The 18868-nt window shown below is 43.7% G+C and overlaps 1 protein-coding gene across 9 annotated transcripts in view; it reads right to left on the bottom strand.

The window, feature by feature from the left end:
• Window positions 1-1171: 1171 nt before the first annotated feature.
• LOC100117117 overlaps window positions 1172-18868 on the bottom strand; it is an 82299-nt gene continuing 64602 nt past the window's right edge. For 4 of the 9 annotated variants that reach the window (XM_016985442.2, XM_016985444.2, XM_016985445.2 and 1 more), the window contains exons 5-15: window positions 17407-17743; window positions 16942-17325; window positions 14960-15228; window positions 11989-12157; window positions 9181-9292; window positions 8524-8618; window positions 8238-8408; window positions 7974-8159; window positions 6734-7198; window positions 5311-5375; window positions 1172-4118 (exon numbers count right to left, since the gene is read on the bottom strand). In XM_016985442.2, coding sequence (XP_016840931.1) covers window positions 3848-4118; window positions 5311-5375; window positions 6734-7198; window positions 7974-8159; window positions 8238-8408; window positions 8524-8618; window positions 9181-9292; window positions 11989-12157; window positions 14960-15228; window positions 16942-17325; window positions 17407-17743 — 2524 coding nt within the window. In that variant the 3' untranslated portion in view covers window positions 1172-3847. Of the gene's footprint in view, window positions 4119-5310; window positions 5376-6146; window positions 6213-6241; window positions 6438-6733; window positions 7199-7973; window positions 8160-8237; window positions 8409-8523; window positions 8619-9180; window positions 9293-11988; window positions 12158-14959; window positions 15229-16941; window positions 17326-17406; window positions 17744-18868 lie in introns of those variants that run through there. The other 5 variants (XR_512630.4, XM_016985443.2, XM_031928786.1 and 2 more) reach the window with 5 other exon arrangements.

The raw sequence follows: 18868 nt of genomic DNA, 5'->3' as shown, positions 1-18868 counted from the left end.
ATATAGTTTCTAGTGTTTTTGAGTAAAAAGTGAAAAGCTGGATTCGTCGTATAATGTTACTCAATAGGAATATTAATTATCGTGTATTATGATACCAAAAACAAGGAAAACGAAAACCCGTGAATCACTTGTGATCTATTTGCCAGAAAAAAACTTTCTATCTCCCAACTCGATTTCGAAGTATTTGTAAACAACCCTGAATCTAAAATGTAAATGGATTTTCCGTGAACTCGACATAAGAGAGAGGGGTCGATAAAGAAAATAATAAACTGCAACGCATTCGACGTTTAATCTCTGTTCCTCGAAAGGAGACGAAAAATATTTCGAAGCGGCCATAAAAATACGGAATTCACATTGGCAAAATTCATTCGCGTAATTAAAGATATCCTTCGTTCCCTTTAATCGACGTCGATTTTCTCGGCTACTGCAGCGGCTGCAAGCCGTTCATTTGCAGCGCCGGATGCATCCTCCCCGCGGGTAAACGAGAAGAAGAAATCCAAGCCCACAGGGGGAGCATCATCATCACAGGCAGCGGAACTGGTTTTGTGCCCTGGCTCCTGCGCGGCCGTCGATCGCCCGAGCGAGCGAAGACTGCCATCGAGAGTGCGCACAACTATCGGTAGCAGCGAAAAAACGAAAGGACTAACGTGTGTCCAGTTTTTTGCAAGAATGAACGAGCGTGGACTGGATTTTCTGAGCCCGATCGAAAATACTAGTTTTACGATTTATGATTCTATCAATGAGGTTGCTAATGGAAAATCAGCTGTGATTTAAGAGCAGTGCACAGTTTCTGCTTCTTTTTTTTTACTACAAAGAAAAAGACGGTTGAATGACACCTTAACGAGTATGATAATTGTGTCTTTTGGAGCTTATCTCGTTCTTGAAATATTGCGCTCGTTCAGAAGATATAAGTAATGTATTGCTTACTCACAAGAACGTTAGCGCGGAGTCTTTTAACAGGTTGATGAAACTCATAATGAATCGCCGTGATAATGAATGAGTTGAGCATATATTTGACGTTTTAAATATGCGTCATCTTTTAACTGTATAACTGCACTTCCCGCAGCCTTCTTTTAGCGCTTATTTTGTAAACACAAGCAAGTTACTATACGCTCTCTGCATGCGGTAATGGGAGGATCAAAGATTTTCAATTACAATTAACAAGTGTTGGTAATTTATAAAACGTACTAATATAATATTTATTGTTTCAATAAACATCGTAATAATATAATATCACCTCTGGCACAATCTCACGATGGCAAGACGTCGCGACGTAACATTTGACAAATTTTCTTATAAATCTTCATTTTCCGCACGCTTCCGCAGACCGATCGGTCGACTATATATGCAACTCTAACCGCATACTACGTAAGGATGTACAATCTAACAAAATATCTATATCTAAAGGGAAGTGGAAGTAGGATAATGGATCGTATTACTGCTTCATGCTTTTTTTGGGAAGTAAGGGCTTATGGAGGAAGTAAATGGGAACCGATCGTGCGTAACATGCACTTATAGTGGTCAACGATATGCAAACAGGCCTCGCATCTGAACCACGAGGATCTGCGCGAAAAATAATCAGAACGATTCGGGATGCAGAATCGGAGTAAAATTTTTATTTCCGGCCTTTATTGTCAATGCGACTCTTGCATTCGATCGCAAACGATATTTTACACGTCACTAAAATATAAAATAAATCTTTATGGAATATTCTCTTTTGTCTTAAAAATGTACATTAAAAGCCGAAACAAATAATATCCGTTAATGTTCTGCACGAGATCGATGAAAATACAACATAACAATGAACTAATTTACACAATTTTTTCCGTTTTCGCCTTTCCACGCAAATACATCCAAGATTATGTATAAAACAGATATAAGACAAACGCACAAACGTTTCCTCGTGGCGCGAGAATATCTTGCCGTTTTTATTTAAAATTAACTGATAGTAGCATAGATGTAGCAATAAAAAAGAAAATGGCTGATCGCGAGAGGGTAAGATATACTCTATGAGGCGGTCAAATACCTTTCGCGTATACGTAATCGTTATAATGTCATGGACTAACGCGAAATATTTGAGCGCTTTCATTTACTAATTTTTTCTTTTCCATGTTCGCTCTTTCTCTCGCGCACTCATGCTCTTAATTCATTATTATCTTTTCCTCTCTTTGCCTTTTTATGTATAAAAATAACAACGTACGCATACAATGTAGGTTTCTTCTTTCTTGTATCGATAGAATTAATATCATAATATTAATAACTATAATAAATGTAACAAAATATAGTACTCAATAGTATAATATGCATTTTACAAGCGTATTTTGATCGTTGCTTTGACATGCGTAATAACGAATTTTACGTTTGTAAAAGATTAAATCAATTACATGTGAAAAGTCGTGTCCTTCGTGAGGTGATAGTCGCTAAATAATAAAAAGATATATGGAAGCATTGTTTATATTGTCTTATTTGCTCCAACCTTTTTATATTTTCTAATATTATGGCAAGGTCCACAATGAATAATCACGGAATGTACAATTTTTCTATTCTTTTGAAATTTTAAATACGTTATAGATCATTTATATTCTTTTAATAATATCAAGTCATTCTCAAAGCAGCGCTTCAAAAATTGCACGCCATGGGATGATAAACATCCTTGCTTTATTAGATCGTAATTTCTTTCCTTAATTGTACACATTTTCCGCGCCTTCGTACAAGCACATATATTTCTCAATATAATCCATAATAATTAATTCGAGTCAAACTCGAAAGTAACACGCGCGCTTAACTATGGAAACAATATTTTTCTCTTATCTTTATATTTGTTTTCATTTTTTTAGCGAGCTCATCTCGTCAACATTTTGTAAGTCACAACGCCGCAGTAAACGTTCTTCTCTTAAGGAATACGCACAACATACGCATATATATATATAAAACTAACGATAGATCTGTTTTTTGACATATGAGTAAACAAGTTCTATAAGTACATATATAATAATAAAATGAATACGGTGCTACTCATTCCTGATATATTATCACCACCATACATACGTCATACGTGCATCTTAACAAAAATAAACATGAAACTGAAACACTCGAAGCGATAGTTTCGCAGTCATCATATATTTTGATTGATCAAAGGTCGTTAAAACGCCTTTTGCTCTCTCATATTGATAATAATAATGATGATAATAATATTAATAATAAAAATAATAATGTAATAATCATAATATAAAAAGAAAAAAACAAACACAGTACCGTCGTATATTCGACATTCACCGAGAAATATTTCTTTGTAGTCCTAACAAAATGTCATGACAGTCACAAAGTCTTGTTTCGCTTAACATAAGTTTTTGTTACTGTGACATTACACTGAGATAAAATATAATACCTTGCACTACACAGTATTCGAAAAGTGAGATACTGAAAAGTATAGTGAATAATTTTACAATTGAAATTAAATTTTTATATTATTTACAATTTTTCAACCGCTTCAATCTAATTTACACGTATACTCTAATTAATTATCATCACCGTAAAATTGAAATTCATTACAATCACCGCATCACAAATAAGTACACGCTCTATTATGATTATTCCAAATCTTTACAATTTTAATATACTGCCTCACATATTCCTTTGAATCTCACTTAATCAACTCTAAGGCACTTATACCACAATTTCCTCTATACCGTGTCCCAGCGTGTCAGATTCCGCACATTTCATCAGAGTGACAGAATCAGTATATAGTTCATTTTTTTCAAAAAAATCTCACATTCCTCTTGTTCTCTCAACGCATCACAATATTATGAAGTGTACAGCGATTCAATGGATCAGATTCAGTAGCAGCTCACGTAGCGGTGACGTGGTGTTGCACAACGGCCGCCTGGTGAGGCGAGGCAGACGCCATCGTCTGTTGTGGAGTGATGGGCAGCTCTATGAGAGTGACGTCGTAACCGGGTTCGAGACCATCATTTGGATCCGAAGGTGAGTTTCCACCATTGCGATTCGAGCGCTCCTGCTGCTGTTCAGGCGTTAGTCGTGAATGTGATACCTCCAGCAGGAACATGTCCTCGTCCACATAGTAGCGGATCATGTCGTCGTCAATTTTCGCTGTAATTCTGTTGTTAGAGACAAACAGAAAGATTGTTTTTACGTTAGATTCGTCGGCTGATTCGATTTTATCTTTTATAAGTTTATACGGTTGAAAATTATTAAGGTATGCTTGTAAACTCAAGCACTAATTTTCAATCATAGGTGCGCTAAATAAACAAATAAAAAATATTTTCTACTAATTTTTCAGGCATTCTAGTGAAAGAAAGTATGGATGCAATCAATTTCTAATGGAAACGCTCAAGGACGCTATAAACGGTATCACTGAAGAGCTTCCATCAGGGCGATAAGTGAAGTTCATTTGGTCGAAAGTGTAGACTACTTTGAATACTAAATTTTTTATTTTTGTGTACGTGTATGCACGTATTGAACGGAGCATGAATGTATAGACAGACGAGTCAAAAGTACGTGCAGGAATGTCACACTGCGGTTTCGAAGCTCATATTTGCCAATGTCATTATTAACGTTGCACGTACAGCAAAGGCGAGTCAAAGTTCGCTTTCAAGCTGAGATTTTATTCATGCTGTTATTGGAAAGGATGCTTTTGAATTTTAAGTTATGGAGCGCAAACAGGATTTTAAACAACGTGATAAAATAATATATAGATAAAAATATGGTAACTTTAGATTTAGTTAATTTTTGAAAGTAACCGTACAGATTATTAATCGTCATCAAATGGATAATTTAGAAAATGTTGAAATATTTTTAAGTGTTTTCAAATCCAATAAAAAAGACTTAACTAAGCAGTAAATATTAAAAAAATCAAACTGCATAGTGATTGTTTATAGAAATGACAGTATAAATGTGTGTAACATCCGTATGTATACATGTAACAAAAGTGAGCAGAAGGCAAATTAAAGCTTTCGTGACGTACCCGCCTTAACGTACACAAGGAAAGTTAGTAGTGTGTTAAATTGTACAGCAAGTAAAAAAAAGGAAATAAAAATAAAGGACAGAATGACATGGAGAAGTGACACAACACATAGGCATGCAAGCGTGAATTCACGAAAGATACGAGAAAACGAAAAAGAGTTAAAGAGCATACATATGCGTGCTACCATCGTGCAAGCGGATAAAGAAACAGACAGCAGAGAAAAGAGAATAAAAAAATTGATCGAGTGGATAATGGACATGCGGCGAGACCTAAAGCGGACAAGCGGACACATGCATAGTAAAGATGGCTCTCTCTACTAAACTTACCCCTTTGTGTTTTTGCGATAGAGGTTATTAATACTCGAGGATGCAATTTTGTACTTTGACTCAATCTGTAAAATAGAAAAAAGTAGAACATTAGAATTTTGACAGTGGTTTTTGGCTCTTCTTTCTGCCATGCCACTCTTTTAGTTGTGTTTGTTTTTTCATACTTTTATCAAAATGATGCGAGCAGATTTTTTTCTGACAGGCGAACAGACGCTAAAAGGCATCCATAGATAAAAGATACATCAAGTTCCAAGTGAAAGAGTTTTGAAGAAAGATTTTTTCATTATTTGTACTCATCCATAAACAATTTATGAAGAAACTGATTAAGAGAATCGCGCTAAAAATGGTAACGCCATCTGAGAAAGTCGTATTCCACTTTTTTCTCAGGTCTCCGTATGTAAACCGTGTGTGAAGTGCAAATCGAGCCAATAACTCGATCAAATCGCTGCGGCACGTGACTAATTAATGATGAAGGGCCCAGTGGGAAATAAGTTCATGCGCATTAATAATTAATTAGCGGATGAGACGATGATTAAGTTTATTAATAAATTATTGAGGCCCAACGCTTTTTGTGCAAGAGAAATTACCGAGGAGACATGCATGGATACGTATCGCTCTGCGTGTTATGTTTGGTTCTTCTTGCCTTTTTATGCACAATATTATAGTGTGCAAAAAGTGCTTTGGGATGGTATTTCTAACTCCTAATTTTAATTAAGGAGATTTATAAGTGTCATCAACTATTAGAATTGCATGATGTTAATAATGATATAATAATTATAAAAAATTTGTGTTAATGTATTATGACAATAACTTTAAAAAATCATAAAGGAAATTACCTAATTTTCTGCGTTGAGAGAGATCTGAAGGATACATCAGACTCCGATATAAGGCCCTGAAGTTCCCTGCGCAGAGTATATCAAGCAGTTTCCTTTATGACTTTTTACAAGCTATTGAATACATTTTTGAAAAGTACAATAATACATAAAAATAGATAGAGCTTTGATGACCCGCCTCTTTAAGTGAGAGGACTATACTTAAAAAAAATCTTATGCAAATGATGTATCAAGTAATAAAGTAAAAGTAAACTGCTATTCAACAAAATAGTCGAGGCCTTGCATTTCGTTAACCTGACAAAAGTAAAATAAATTTTTTGTAATAAAGATCAAATTAATGCGCGACATTTATTGCTATAAAATGCTTCAAATTTTAATTTTTTAGTGGATTTAATAGATATAATGAAAAATTACTTATTAATCGAGATCAATTAGTAACTTTTTCAATAGACAAATAATATCTCAGTCAAACAGAAATGCCAAGTTGCTTTTTGCCTTTGAATTGAAAAAATGACGTATGCCTCCTAGTTAATAGATCGAAAAATGGATAGAAAGAGCTAAGAACTGAAATATCAACAGAAAATACTCACAGCATTGAGGAGTCCTTGAACACTGGGCGGTGTGACGTGAAGCGGCGTGTACACGTCTTCGGACTCCTGTCTGACGTACAACATAACTCGCTCCTCTGCATCGGTGCCGCGCATGTGCGGCTGCATGTGAAGCCGGTTACCGAGAGTACCACCACCGATGAGCTGACTACTTGTAAGGCCGGGCTGCACGCTCTGCAGCACCGAGCCCTGCAGCTCCTGCACCTGCATCAGTAGTGAGTCCTTCTTGTCGTGAATTGTGCTCAGATTGTCGGGCGGGAAGTGATTGTGAAACTTGAGGGCAGGCAGACTAGCACGACCGGCACCAGACTGGCCGTACGGGCTGCCACCGGCGCTGGTCTTGAGACCACCGGCCTCGCCGTTACTCAGCGAGGAAGTATCGGTCTCGCCGCCGCCACCGCCACCGCCGCCGCCTCCGTAGAAGCCCGACAACTCCATCGTCGAGAACTGTTTCGTGAAAATTAAGTTAACGTTACTTCTTTTCTCTTTAACCTTTGATTTTGCACTTCAAGAATAGAACTTTGGTCATAGCTATTTTTAAAGAGATAATTTCGATGAACATTAGCTTTGAATTTTAATTCTTTAAAAACTGCTCTACCTGTGGCCGCGTAGAAATTTACCAACAGAGAGTTCACTGCTAATAAATTCGTTCGCAAAAAGTAAGCTCTTTTCTTGGTGCACTTTATAAAAAGATTTTCTTTTTTAAAAGAGTCGAGCGAGCTAATTGATGATTTCCAACAGCAAATGACAATATGTAGCAAGTAATTTTCATTATATTAAAAAAAAAAAATGTTTTATCTGAAAGAAAAATTATTACAGAAAGTTTCTCATGTCAATACAAATTAAAACGATACGAAAAACTAAAATAGGTTAATGTCAGTCAGCATCACTACCACATTATTGAAAACATTAAATGAATAAATTAATAGAATCAATTGCTCGTGCGCTCGACTCAAGGTTATTTGTCATGTTAAACATAAGTTATAAATAGGAGTTGCGGTTAGTGGAGCGCTTTGGCGTGGAGCAGGGCATAACGTGAATTCTACATATGTTTCTTGCATTGTTCAAATAGTTTTGTCATTATTAAACAAAAACTGGCGAGTCGACGTCTACGCTACCTTTAAGCTTCTCACACAAAGATCGTTCAATTGCAAAAACAGTTTTGGAAAATTCTCGCTTTGTTTGCGGCTACCTAAAGCTGGTGGGTCGGGTTGATATTTACCTTGTCTATAGCGTGTTCAGCTGGTGGAGAAAATAGCACTGGAGGCTTATGAAGATCTGACATCGAATAGAATTCGCTTCGTTCTGTCACGGAGTGATAGAGCTCGTCCAGCTTCTTGCGTCCCGTTGCTGTCATTTTCCTCTTGGCTGCTCGCCTCTCCTCGTCTCGGGTCTTTCTTTCAGCACCCTGGAATAACCGCATGTTTAATAAAACCTATCCTCTGTCAACCACAATTAGAAAAAAGTACCAGAAAGCGTCTTATACCTTATCGCAGAAAACTTTGATTTGGCAGTAGCCTCGGTGGGATGGTGGCGTGTAGGCGTGAGCGTGCGGTGGCGGCTCTTCGTAAGTGTCGACTTGTATGTGAAGAGGTAGACCTTTTACTCCCTTTTGACTGGAGAAGTCTGTGCTGAGGCATTGCACAGCAACGTTTATCTAAGGCGGACAAAACGAAATAAAAGTGTGAAAAATTGTTGCATACTACTAGGCGTGCGCTCGCGAATGACGAGACAATAGTTTATGACAATACAATGGGGTATTTTTCTCTCACCTTAGCTGAAGACTCGAGCGGATTCCAATAAACGGCGATCGCATTATGCGCTACCTCCTCGATGCAGCCCACTAAGCCCACGCTGTTTTTTGTGTCTGCAAAATGCAAGATACTTAGTACGGGGGTTCTCTATTGCTCATTCATACATTGCACGAATATTCTAGTTCTATGTTCAGCTTTGGGTTCTAAAAATTAACGATCAACGTAAGCTATGTAATAAAAATCAAATATCGCTTGAACGAAAAATCGAACTACTTCTAGCAAACTGATCAAAGCTAAGCAACAATAACATAAATTACACAAACACACATACACACAAACAACATCGATGATATCAAGATGTATATCTCTCTTCTTACCGGTACAGCGTCACCATGTCGCGGTGGACGACAAGCCGCGCTTGAGCAAATGAACGAGATAGACCGAGGAAGAAAAAAAGAAAGAAGAACGATTCAAGATTAATAACGCATATTTTATGCACTCAGCCGACGCGCATATTTGTCTTTGTATAATACAAAGCGCTCGGGCGCGAGCTTTCCTTCATTGCCCATCTGGAAATTATGCGCGCCGAGTTCTAACACACATTGTCGACTAGATGCATTCGCTCATTATATTCGTTTAGTAGTTCGCCTCTCTCTGTCTCTTTTTTCGCCTTACCTGCATCGAGGATACGCTGCTTGACGGAGTGCTGCCTGCCGTGCCAGAACTGCCACGCCTTGATCTCGTCTTCCGGGCTCTTCTCCTCCCGGAACATCAGCATAACCACGCTCTGTTGCGAGAAAGAATGCATTAGTATATTATGAGAGTTCTAGTCAGCGCTTCTTTTCTAATAATTGCTGACGACGATTGTCATTTGAATTTTGAGATTGCGGTGTGTAAAGTGGAGATTGTTATTTTAATGCCGTCGACGCCCTTTATTAACATGATTATCTTTTTCCCCGCGCATCAAGACTGCCGGTGCTGAGTCGTTGGGGGCATATCGTATTCCAAGTAATCGTTCAAAATCTTTCCACAGGGGGTCTGCGAGTTTCGCCTTGCCTACGTGTACTATTCCAACCAAAGCATGAATAATAAGGGGGAATCGACTATTCTTTTCGCTCGTCACTGTATTTTAAACAATTTTCAGAAATTAAACACAGCGTTGTCCAGTTAATCCTCGCGATGAAAGAAAAGCACGGCTTCGGCTTATCGCAGTAGCGCACGTCCACCCATATATAACCGAAAGGTAGAGCTCGCGCGCGAGCATATGTCCCCGGCTATCGCTCGACGACGCGACAGCAGCAGCAGCAGTACGGAAAAGAAGGCGGTGGCGTCGGGTGTATAAGCTGAGCGCAGCTCTCGGTGACATCCTTGCTCGCTGGCGGCGCGCGCAGATACGCGATACTCCAGCGACGTTCGTTCGCGCAACGCGATACGCGCGAATTCAGCGAGCGCACGAGCCCGTTAAGTGCAGTCTCTCTCACTCGGTCTCTGGCAGCGTGCATACGATGGCGGCAGCGGCCGATTTTTTCTGATTCGGGTGAATGGACCCCTACTCGCGAGATACATACATGCGAGAGAGTAGGCAGCGACGACGGCGTATAACACGGGAAAGGGTGTTACTGCTGCCGCTGAAGTTTGAGAGCGGCATCGCTTTTCGATACACGTGTGTAAAGCTTCCAGAGAATTCCAGAGGAGCAGTCGAGCGTTTGTTTCCGGCTCTTGTTCTGCGCGAGGTGTTTATTTCTCGAGAGAGAGAGAGAGAGAGGGAGAGAGAGCCGACTTATGGGATATATCCGCGAACGAGAAAAAGGGAAAAGCTAAGCACTTATAAATATCGATGCTTATGACGGCGAAAATCGCCAACTTTTTGGAATATTTCCCGCGGCTAATGGAAACTACTTATATGCGCGAGTTTCACGTCCGAATTTATTAGGACTAAATCGCGCGTATCTCGGCTATATCGCGCAAGAGGGCCTTATACAAGCTTTTATGACGTTCTCCCGTGCGGCTTTATCCATAAATCATTTTTAAAAAGCCGCGCGATCGCAAACGATCTCCGGCTGCATCGGGAGTAAAAGAAATGACAGCGGCCGGCAGCGCCGCGCCTCAATTAAACGCGATAAATAAGGAAGTGAAAATTGTCAATAAGCGCGTGCTCGTACGACTCGCTCGAAGATCATAGAAAATGTTTTTCTTGAAATTTCGTCGTTGCCGCGAAGCACGTACGCGCTCGTACAGTGAAACTCGCGAACATCCGGTCGATCTCTCTCTCTCTCTCTCTCTCTCTCTCTCTCTCTCTCTCTCTCTCTCTCTCGGTCAGTCGCTTGGCAAAGCTCGAGCGCGCGCAGAAATTTTCTCCCCCTACCGTATACTCCGCGCGAGTGATATAACGCGGCGACGGCGGTGATCGCGCGGAAGAAGTGGTAGCTGCGCGCACCTATAGAAGAAGAAGAAGAAAGCTGCTCAAACTCGTAATCGGGGAAAAATGTCGCGCGAGCTCGAGCTTTATCGTAATGGAAATTGCTAACGGTACGCCATTTAGCCGCCAATTAAAGTCGCTCGCGAGTCGCGAGAACAAACGACCTCATTCCACTGGTTTTTCCCGCCCCCCGTCGCCGGCCTCCTCGTCGTCGTCGTTGCGACGAAGATGCCTATGTCCTTTTCGCGATCGTACGAATGTTCCGCGTGCGTAAGATACGCGCCCCGCGGGTTTTCATACGCGATGGCAAAAAGGCGGAACCATTTGAATTGTTAAAATCATGAGAATTGCGCTTACGCGACATAGATGTATATAAGAGAAACTGAAAAAAACTGACATGGACATTTTTTTCGACCTTAATTGCTAAATATTCTACGTGGTCGCTCGCTGAAATGCTTTATTGCGCTATTACGTGAGTACGAGGCTTTTTTCCGAAAGACTCGCCGCGCGCGATCTGCATCGAGGCAAAAAGCATATGGCTTTGATTAAAGTCGGAGATAGCACAGAGTATGATTCAATTTATGTGATTCATTGAATAATTATTATATATGTGAAACGCGCATGTTAATCGATTCCACGACGATAAGTGCCTTATCGTCTTATTACCTTACAGAATGCATATAATTTCGTCTGGTGCACACGCGCAGCCACATACATTTATGCGAATCGAAATTAGAGAGTAAATAAAATTAATTACGAAAAGTCGCCTCTGCTCGTCGAGCGTCTTTTTATTTTCTGATCTACCGACGGTGTTTATGGCGCAAGTATAGAAGGAAAAAACCAGCGAGACTTAAATGATAAAATCAAATAAGAAAACGTCCGTCGGCAAAAATGCCGGCCGCAGGCGTCGCGCGCGGTAGACTCGTCTCACTGTATGCTGGAGGCGAGAAAAAGCAGCGTCACATGAAAGAGTTGCGCGCACGGAAGTCGCAACTCTCGCGATCGACAGACGAGTAAACGCGTGTGCATCACATCAATACGGATCATCAGCTGCGAGTTCTTACCTTGACGGTCTGTCCCGCTTTTAGGAGAGGCTTGTCCGGATCCGGTACGTAGTCCAGCGTGATGCCGTAGAACTGGCCCTTGTTGATGTAGGTTATCCTGTCGTCCTCGCGGCGCTGCGAGGTGCTGATGGGCGACTCCAGGTGGTACTTAAAGCCGTAGGCCGAATAGCTGCGAGCAAAAATAAGAGCCGGATAAGGACAAAGATCGTTAATGACTTTCGCGGCGGGGCCCCGCGGGGCCGCCTCGATCTCTCCCCTCTGTGTGTGAGCGCGCGCGCGTGTATTTTTGCCGATCGAGAAATTGACGATCGACAGCCGGAGAGAATCGTTAGAGCGTTGGGCGTGCCATTGAAAAACTTGAAAAGAAAGTTCCGCGCGACTATTGGTTCGGCTTTTTGCTGGCTTGTCGGCGAGCAATTATCATCTGTTTTAAGGGCGATTGACATTCCGTTTTCAGGCTGTTCTTACGGATTTGACGCGGCTTTTTTTTCTCTCCTCTGTGGATTGTAAGAGCTCATGTTTTATTCGAAAGGCGTGACTTGGAGACGATTCGGATCGAGCAGATGAAAGTTTGCACGAAAATCGCGTAGCTTTCGTTCGAGTTTCACTCGGATGAGACTTTTGGAAAATTACGAGTAATGTCGCTCGATCAGCGCGCATTTGGTACGATGTGAAACGTCCTAAACACGCATTTGCGGCATTTGCCGCATTGACTCGAGGAATAAGGAAAAACATGAGGTTTTAAGTGTTTTTACCAGGAGTAAAAAGTCCAGCCGCGCTCAATGATAAAAAGGCTTAATTTTCCGTAAGAACATAAATTACGGCCCTCATTTTCAAGCGCAGATCGTTTAATATTTCTTCGATTGCCCTCGCGTCGCGCGCTTACACCCTCAGGAAGTCCGCTTATCTGCGAGAGGCAGCTCTCTCGGTGGAAAAAAAGACAAATTGTCGGCGTGTTCGTTTTTTTTTATCCGAAGGAAGTTGAACGTCTCTATCAGAGAGGCGACCGCCTGCTTACTCGACGACATTAAGCACCTCCACTGCCTTACTTAGCTTATCGCGCGAATCCCACAGATAATTTTTTTCAGTACACACGACAAATCCATTATCGCCTCCTCGAAATTTTCCCTTTTCCTCCCGCGGGCAATTGCCGAGGATTGCGCGTATTCTCTCTCTCGCTCGCGAATGTTTTATATATTTATATGCATATATATCTACACGATACATTCCGCGAATCGGAAAAATAGCAAAATTTTCGATAACCGGTTTTCGCGAGAGACTTAACCGATATTTCATCGAACGCGACAGTTATACCATGCGTGCGCTCGATCAATCATTTAGGCGCTCAAAATCCTTGAGCAACGTATTAATATTGCTCGGACAAGAAAAAGCGCGCGCGCACTTTTGAACAGATCGTCGACGATACACGACGTGCATATACGCGCGCGACAGATACTTGCGGACTCGGGCACATACGCACAGGCACACAGAGACACGCATACATCGACAGGAAAACACGGCGGCGCGCGCTCGCTCTGAGATAAGTGCGTGTAGTAGCCGACTGTAGCAGTCGCGGGTGAACGTCCTGCAGCAGCAGCAACAGCGCGTTCGCGCGCCGCCTACCTTTTCGACCTTATTATAACGCTTCTACGCACACGTTGCAGCCGCGCTCGTATATGCAAATCCAGTGCAACCCATACGCGCGCGTCTGTCTCCGTGTGTACGTATACACACCTATCGGGGCGAAAGATATATACTTAGCTGTACGCGAGAATGTGTGCATTTAAGATAGGCGCGAGAGTGTATATACGGCGTTTCGCGATTTCACGTGTCGCGCGCGCGCGCGCGCAGAATAAGACCTCGCTGAATTTAATCGAAAATCCGCTCTCGTTTTTCGTTTTTCTACGCCGCGAAAATTCCCCCGCGGATTATGGGAGCGACGCCCCGCTAAGGGGGAAAAAAATTGAATTCGAGATTTCGCAAGCGATAATGAAGGCAAGAGGCGATGGCGTTCTTGGATTGTGTTCGAGCGCGAGATCGAAGAATGCGTTGAATCTCTTGATAATGCGTTACGTCTTTTGTTTTGATCTTGTCGATGCTGGGAGATCATATTGAGAAGAAACTCACGGTTCGATGCTTTTATACATACTTACACGTTGCTGGAGATCCGCTTGGATTTGAGATTATCTCAGCGATACAAGCGGCGAACGGCTCATTTGCGTAATTATGGGGCTTGATAAGAAACGATCTGGTTTATCATCGTTTTATGACTCTGTTATACGGGAAAAATTCAAATTTTCCGCTCGAGTTTACATGTTGTATAGCGGCCGTTGCTTGCCAATAACGTCCACCCGGTCAGATACGGGAAAAGGATTCTTATTAATTATAATCATTAAGTCTCGATTACCAATACGCCGATCGCGCGACTTCTTTTTCTGCCTTATTGTAAAGCTTATACTCAGCGGGGAATTCGCACGCAGGCCAAAATGACAAAAAAACCAATGACCGCGCTCTCGTGTGTTCAATATGCATGAGGCAAATAATTTGATAGATACAGCGCGCAAATATAGATTACCGGCTCAGATTAGCAAATGTTTTCTCTATAATGGCGGAAAAATGCTGTTTCGATCAAGTGGTAATCAAATATTTCTCCAGCGCTTGGCAGCCGGGGCGGCAATCGCGCGCTCTCCCCACATGCACGTTGCGGTAGCGAAATTCTTGCCTGGCATTGCTATTATTTTAACTGTCTCAACCGGCTACTGCATAACGACATCGGCTATTACAACTATTTCCTCTATAGAGCTGCCGAACGAACTTTTTCTTCTGACGCGAATAACTTCTCCCCCCGATGTTTTATTCATGGCCGCGCAGCACGGGAGAGACTCCAATCAAGCCACCTTTTCATTACTTCTATACGTATCTGCAGTGCAGTGAATACATGCTAAAAATAAACTTCGAATAATATACTCACAGTTTTGGTATCTGGATCTTGTCGGCGTCGTTCTGTCGACCAAAGTCGTGCCAGGGCCGCGACCTTGGTGGGTTGGGGTTCGAGTTGGGGGTCGTCGCGCCGCTGGCCACGAGGGTTCCGGTACCTCGTTGTACTTGGGCTGCCTGCGCATGACCCTGCTGGAGCTGCAGCTGTAGTGGCTGGTGGTGGAGGACAGTGCCGCCCTCGAGGACAACAGCCGAACCCGAGCCCGCGCCACCCGAGCACAGCTCCGTGTAGTCGAACGACGACTGTGAAGCGAAGAAAAACATTTAGTCACGAGTTGATTGATCGACGCTTTTCTTATCTCGATGCTATTTTGCAATATTGAAACTTTCGGTACATACAGTCGGAAATTGATACGAGGTTTTCACTGTACAATCTGAAATTGAACGCGTGTGGAAAAGTGGAGATTTCATTAAGATTAAGCCCCCCCCCATAAACATGTCGAATTTTATATAAAGGGAAATTCTATTAAAATTCAGACAGCGCGTGTGGGGCAATTAAGCGAACAGCAACATTCTATATGTCTCGACGATAGTGCCTGTAAAAAGCTACAAGTTTATACGTATGTACGGCATACATCGAAAATTTCACGCAAGCCTAAATCTACATTGCGGGAACGGAATGGTACGTACATATTTCTCTCGGGCGACCGAAACGCGTCGCCCGCAATGACACGGCCTTACCGTTAGATGAATATTTTCACGATCCCGACGAGAAAAGTGCGAAATCCAATATGTTGTCGGTCGCGCACGATGGCTATCACCGCGCATAAATCTTCAATCCTTCTAACCCGCGTGCGCGCGATCGCGGGTCAACAGCCGCGCGGGCCGATACGAGCTGTCCGGCAAGGACATTAAACGCATACATCAGAGCGCGCAGTGTCCTTTAGCTCTGCACGGGCCATTAAGAAAATTAAGCAATTAAACGTCGCGCCAGAGAGATCTCAAAACGCGATCGCTACCAGCTGAATTTTGCGATAGCACACGACATTAAGTCCTCGGGTACAGAGTAGTTGCAGTGCGACACACACACGGTATATACATTCTCTCTCTCGATTGCTCATTCAGCGGAGCAGCGACGGCGGCGGCGGCGGCGGTTTTATCGGGCCTGGTATCTGCGCGGCGATCGAGATCGATAGCTCGGTCGGGCGCGAGGAAATGCCTGCTAATCGCTTCGCCGGTCGCGTCGAGAGCAAATCTGCCTTTAGAGCCGCGGAGTGAGAGAGATCTGTGTGCGCGATCGCGAGCTTTCTCCTCTCCGCAGCTGCTGTTCGCCCCGCGGGACTAATATGGGCTGGACGTGTCGATTTTGCACTGTCTCTGGCTATGTCGTGCCGCGCGTTCGATTAGGGATTGTTTTTAGATGCATTTTTTCGCCGAGGAAGGCGAGCTCGCGTGCATAATTAGGTGAAAGTGTCAGACTACGTCGGCTATCATTCCGAGGCTTGTACAGCTTCAACTTTTAGCTTCGGAGACAAATGTGTATTATGGCCCGATGTTATGTATCGACGTGTTTATAGCTTGTACGCCTCGTTAGGTAATACGTCACGAACGTATGCGTTCACATATTTGCGAATGCGCGCGCGCGCGCGGGGCACTTTTGGCCTGGTTGCTAATTGCTTTCTGCTACTCCTGTTGGGATTTAATTTTAGATCCCCGCGAGATTGAATTTCGAAACGAGCGATCTATTAAAAGTGCGTATAATGTATACGCCAACGCGTATACGCAAAAACTGCCTGCAATATATTTCACTCGGCACAGTCCGTTAACTAAATTCAATTAATGTACAGTTGCCACCGGCGTCTATTTTCTTGCGTTTTCTCGTCTATCTCAGCGATTTAACACTTAATTAATCGAGGCATTGCTCTATCGCGTTAGGAATTCCGGAATATGGCCTATATGTATCAGACTCGTCTTTGCAAAAGAAAAAGCGGAGTCTTGTTCAGATGTGCAACGAACCTGATGCAGCGCGGTTGGCTGATGGTGATCCTGTCTGGGCGTGACGGCATCGGCGCCGATACCCGAGTCCGGACTGGGCAGATCGACGGTGAGCACCTTGCTGCTGCTCGATGACGAGCGGATAGCGTGCGTGGTGGCGTAGGAGCTTGGCACGACCTCGTACCTCGTGTAAGAGGCCGTCGAGGTGGGCAGGGACGTCGAGCCCGAGGAGACGAGGGGTGGCAACGCGTCGCCTGTGACGTAGACCGCCGTCGCCTCCTGGTGCAAACTCGTGGGGCCGTTGTTCGAGCCGTTGGCACCGTTGCCGTTGTTCGACGAGCCTGACGTGTACGTCGTCTGCAGTCTCGGACTGCACGAGCCGTATGGGTCGTACGGGCTGCCGTACTGCGAACATGATTCATTTATGTAAGTATACAAGTCGTAAAATAATATATTTGCATAAAAATACGAAGGTCGACGACTCACCTGCAGCTGGTGGTGCTGATGATGGTACATGCCCGGCGGCGTGGGACTGTCGGGCTGCTGGTTCTGCTTGTGTCTCTTCGCCGACTGCTGTCCGGTCCTCGAGGAGCTGAGGTCCTCGGGTTCGCGCTTCACTCCGGCGATCGCTGCCTGCTGCGACTGCGGACTGAGTGGCATCGGCAGTCCGCCCTGCAGAGCCTGGCCCGGGCTGTGCGACTGCTGGTTGTACTGGTGGAGGAAGTGGTGGAGTTCGCCGCCGGAGCCCTCGTTGCCGGTCTCCATGCGCGTAGCTCCGCCGGCCGGCGCCTCCTGCACCAGCAGCTTCTGGCCCATCACGCCCCTGTCGAACGAGAGAATAACACGCATCCTCAGAATTATTATGCATCGAGAGTACGTACATATGTACACATGCGTTCACATTCACCAGGCAAACGTACATGCTATATGCGCTTTCCAAACAGTCGTCGTCGGTCCGTTCTCACACGCGCGAGAGCGCGCGCATCGGCGAAACGTCACGTATCTCGCGGATTAGCATTGCATTATGAAAATCGAACGAGAGAAAGAGCAAGCGAGAGAGATCCATTTCATTTAAGCCGAATTCATGAGGGCCCATAGCCCGGGGCTCTCGAAGCCGCTCGCGCGAAACCTCCTCCTTGGAGACGGCGACGACGCCGCCGATGGAACGCAGGTGCGAGACAGTCGCGAGAGCAGAGGAGAGATCAGGTATCGGCGGGTTGGAATGAACAAAAAACGGGAGGAGGCAGAGCTCCCCCCATTGTACGGGAGCATCTGACCGTGGGGTAGGTATGTATGCGCGCTAGAAGCTGCTGGCAGTTTATAAGGGTCCGCGCATTGTGGATGCGCATTATCATGCTAAATATAACATGTTAACTACTTCACATAATACCAAGCGTTATACTTCTGCCCTTTCTCCACTCTTCGCCGGCTCGTCTTGCAGCTCACGGATTTTTACGATATGTAGATATGCAGCCGTATATAAGGGACATATACTCGACGATACACTGCAATGGAGGGGGTATACGTATAGAATTTTATTGCAGCGCGATTGCAGCCAAAGTTCGGGTCGTGAGACGCGGAGAGTTCGCACTTTTGCGCGCGGAGGAGGTGCGATAAAATTAACGATCCCAACACGCGGCCGCCACTGTGTTAGATTTATAGAGGGGAAGGCGTTAATTCTGGCGTTTTATTTCGGCTGAGTCACGTCTATTTCTGAAAAATTTCGCGAATATTCGTCGCGTATGAAAGGACGATAACCGAGAAACTTTTCTAAACAATCGAGCGAATGTGCATTCGCGCGACACTAAAGTTCTCCTCTCCAAAGAGGAGAACGAGCGCGGAGGAGTGAAGCGAGGATAATCGTTCACTATATCTCCCTTCCGTTGTTGTAAAATCCGAACGAGGCATTTTTCCTCGCTGGCTCGCGCGAATATAAATGAAAAAAATT

The sequence above is a fragment of the Nasonia vitripennis genome, chromosome 4 (assembly GCF_009193385.2).
Source record: "Nasonia vitripennis strain AsymCx chromosome 4, Nvit_psr_1.1, whole genome shotgun sequence".
In the NCBI taxonomy this organism is placed as follows: Eukaryota; Metazoa; Arthropoda; class Insecta; order Hymenoptera; family Pteromalidae; genus Nasonia; species Nasonia vitripennis.
Note: the sequence above shows the minus strand (reverse complement) of the source record. Positions and strands in the feature narration are given on the sequence as shown.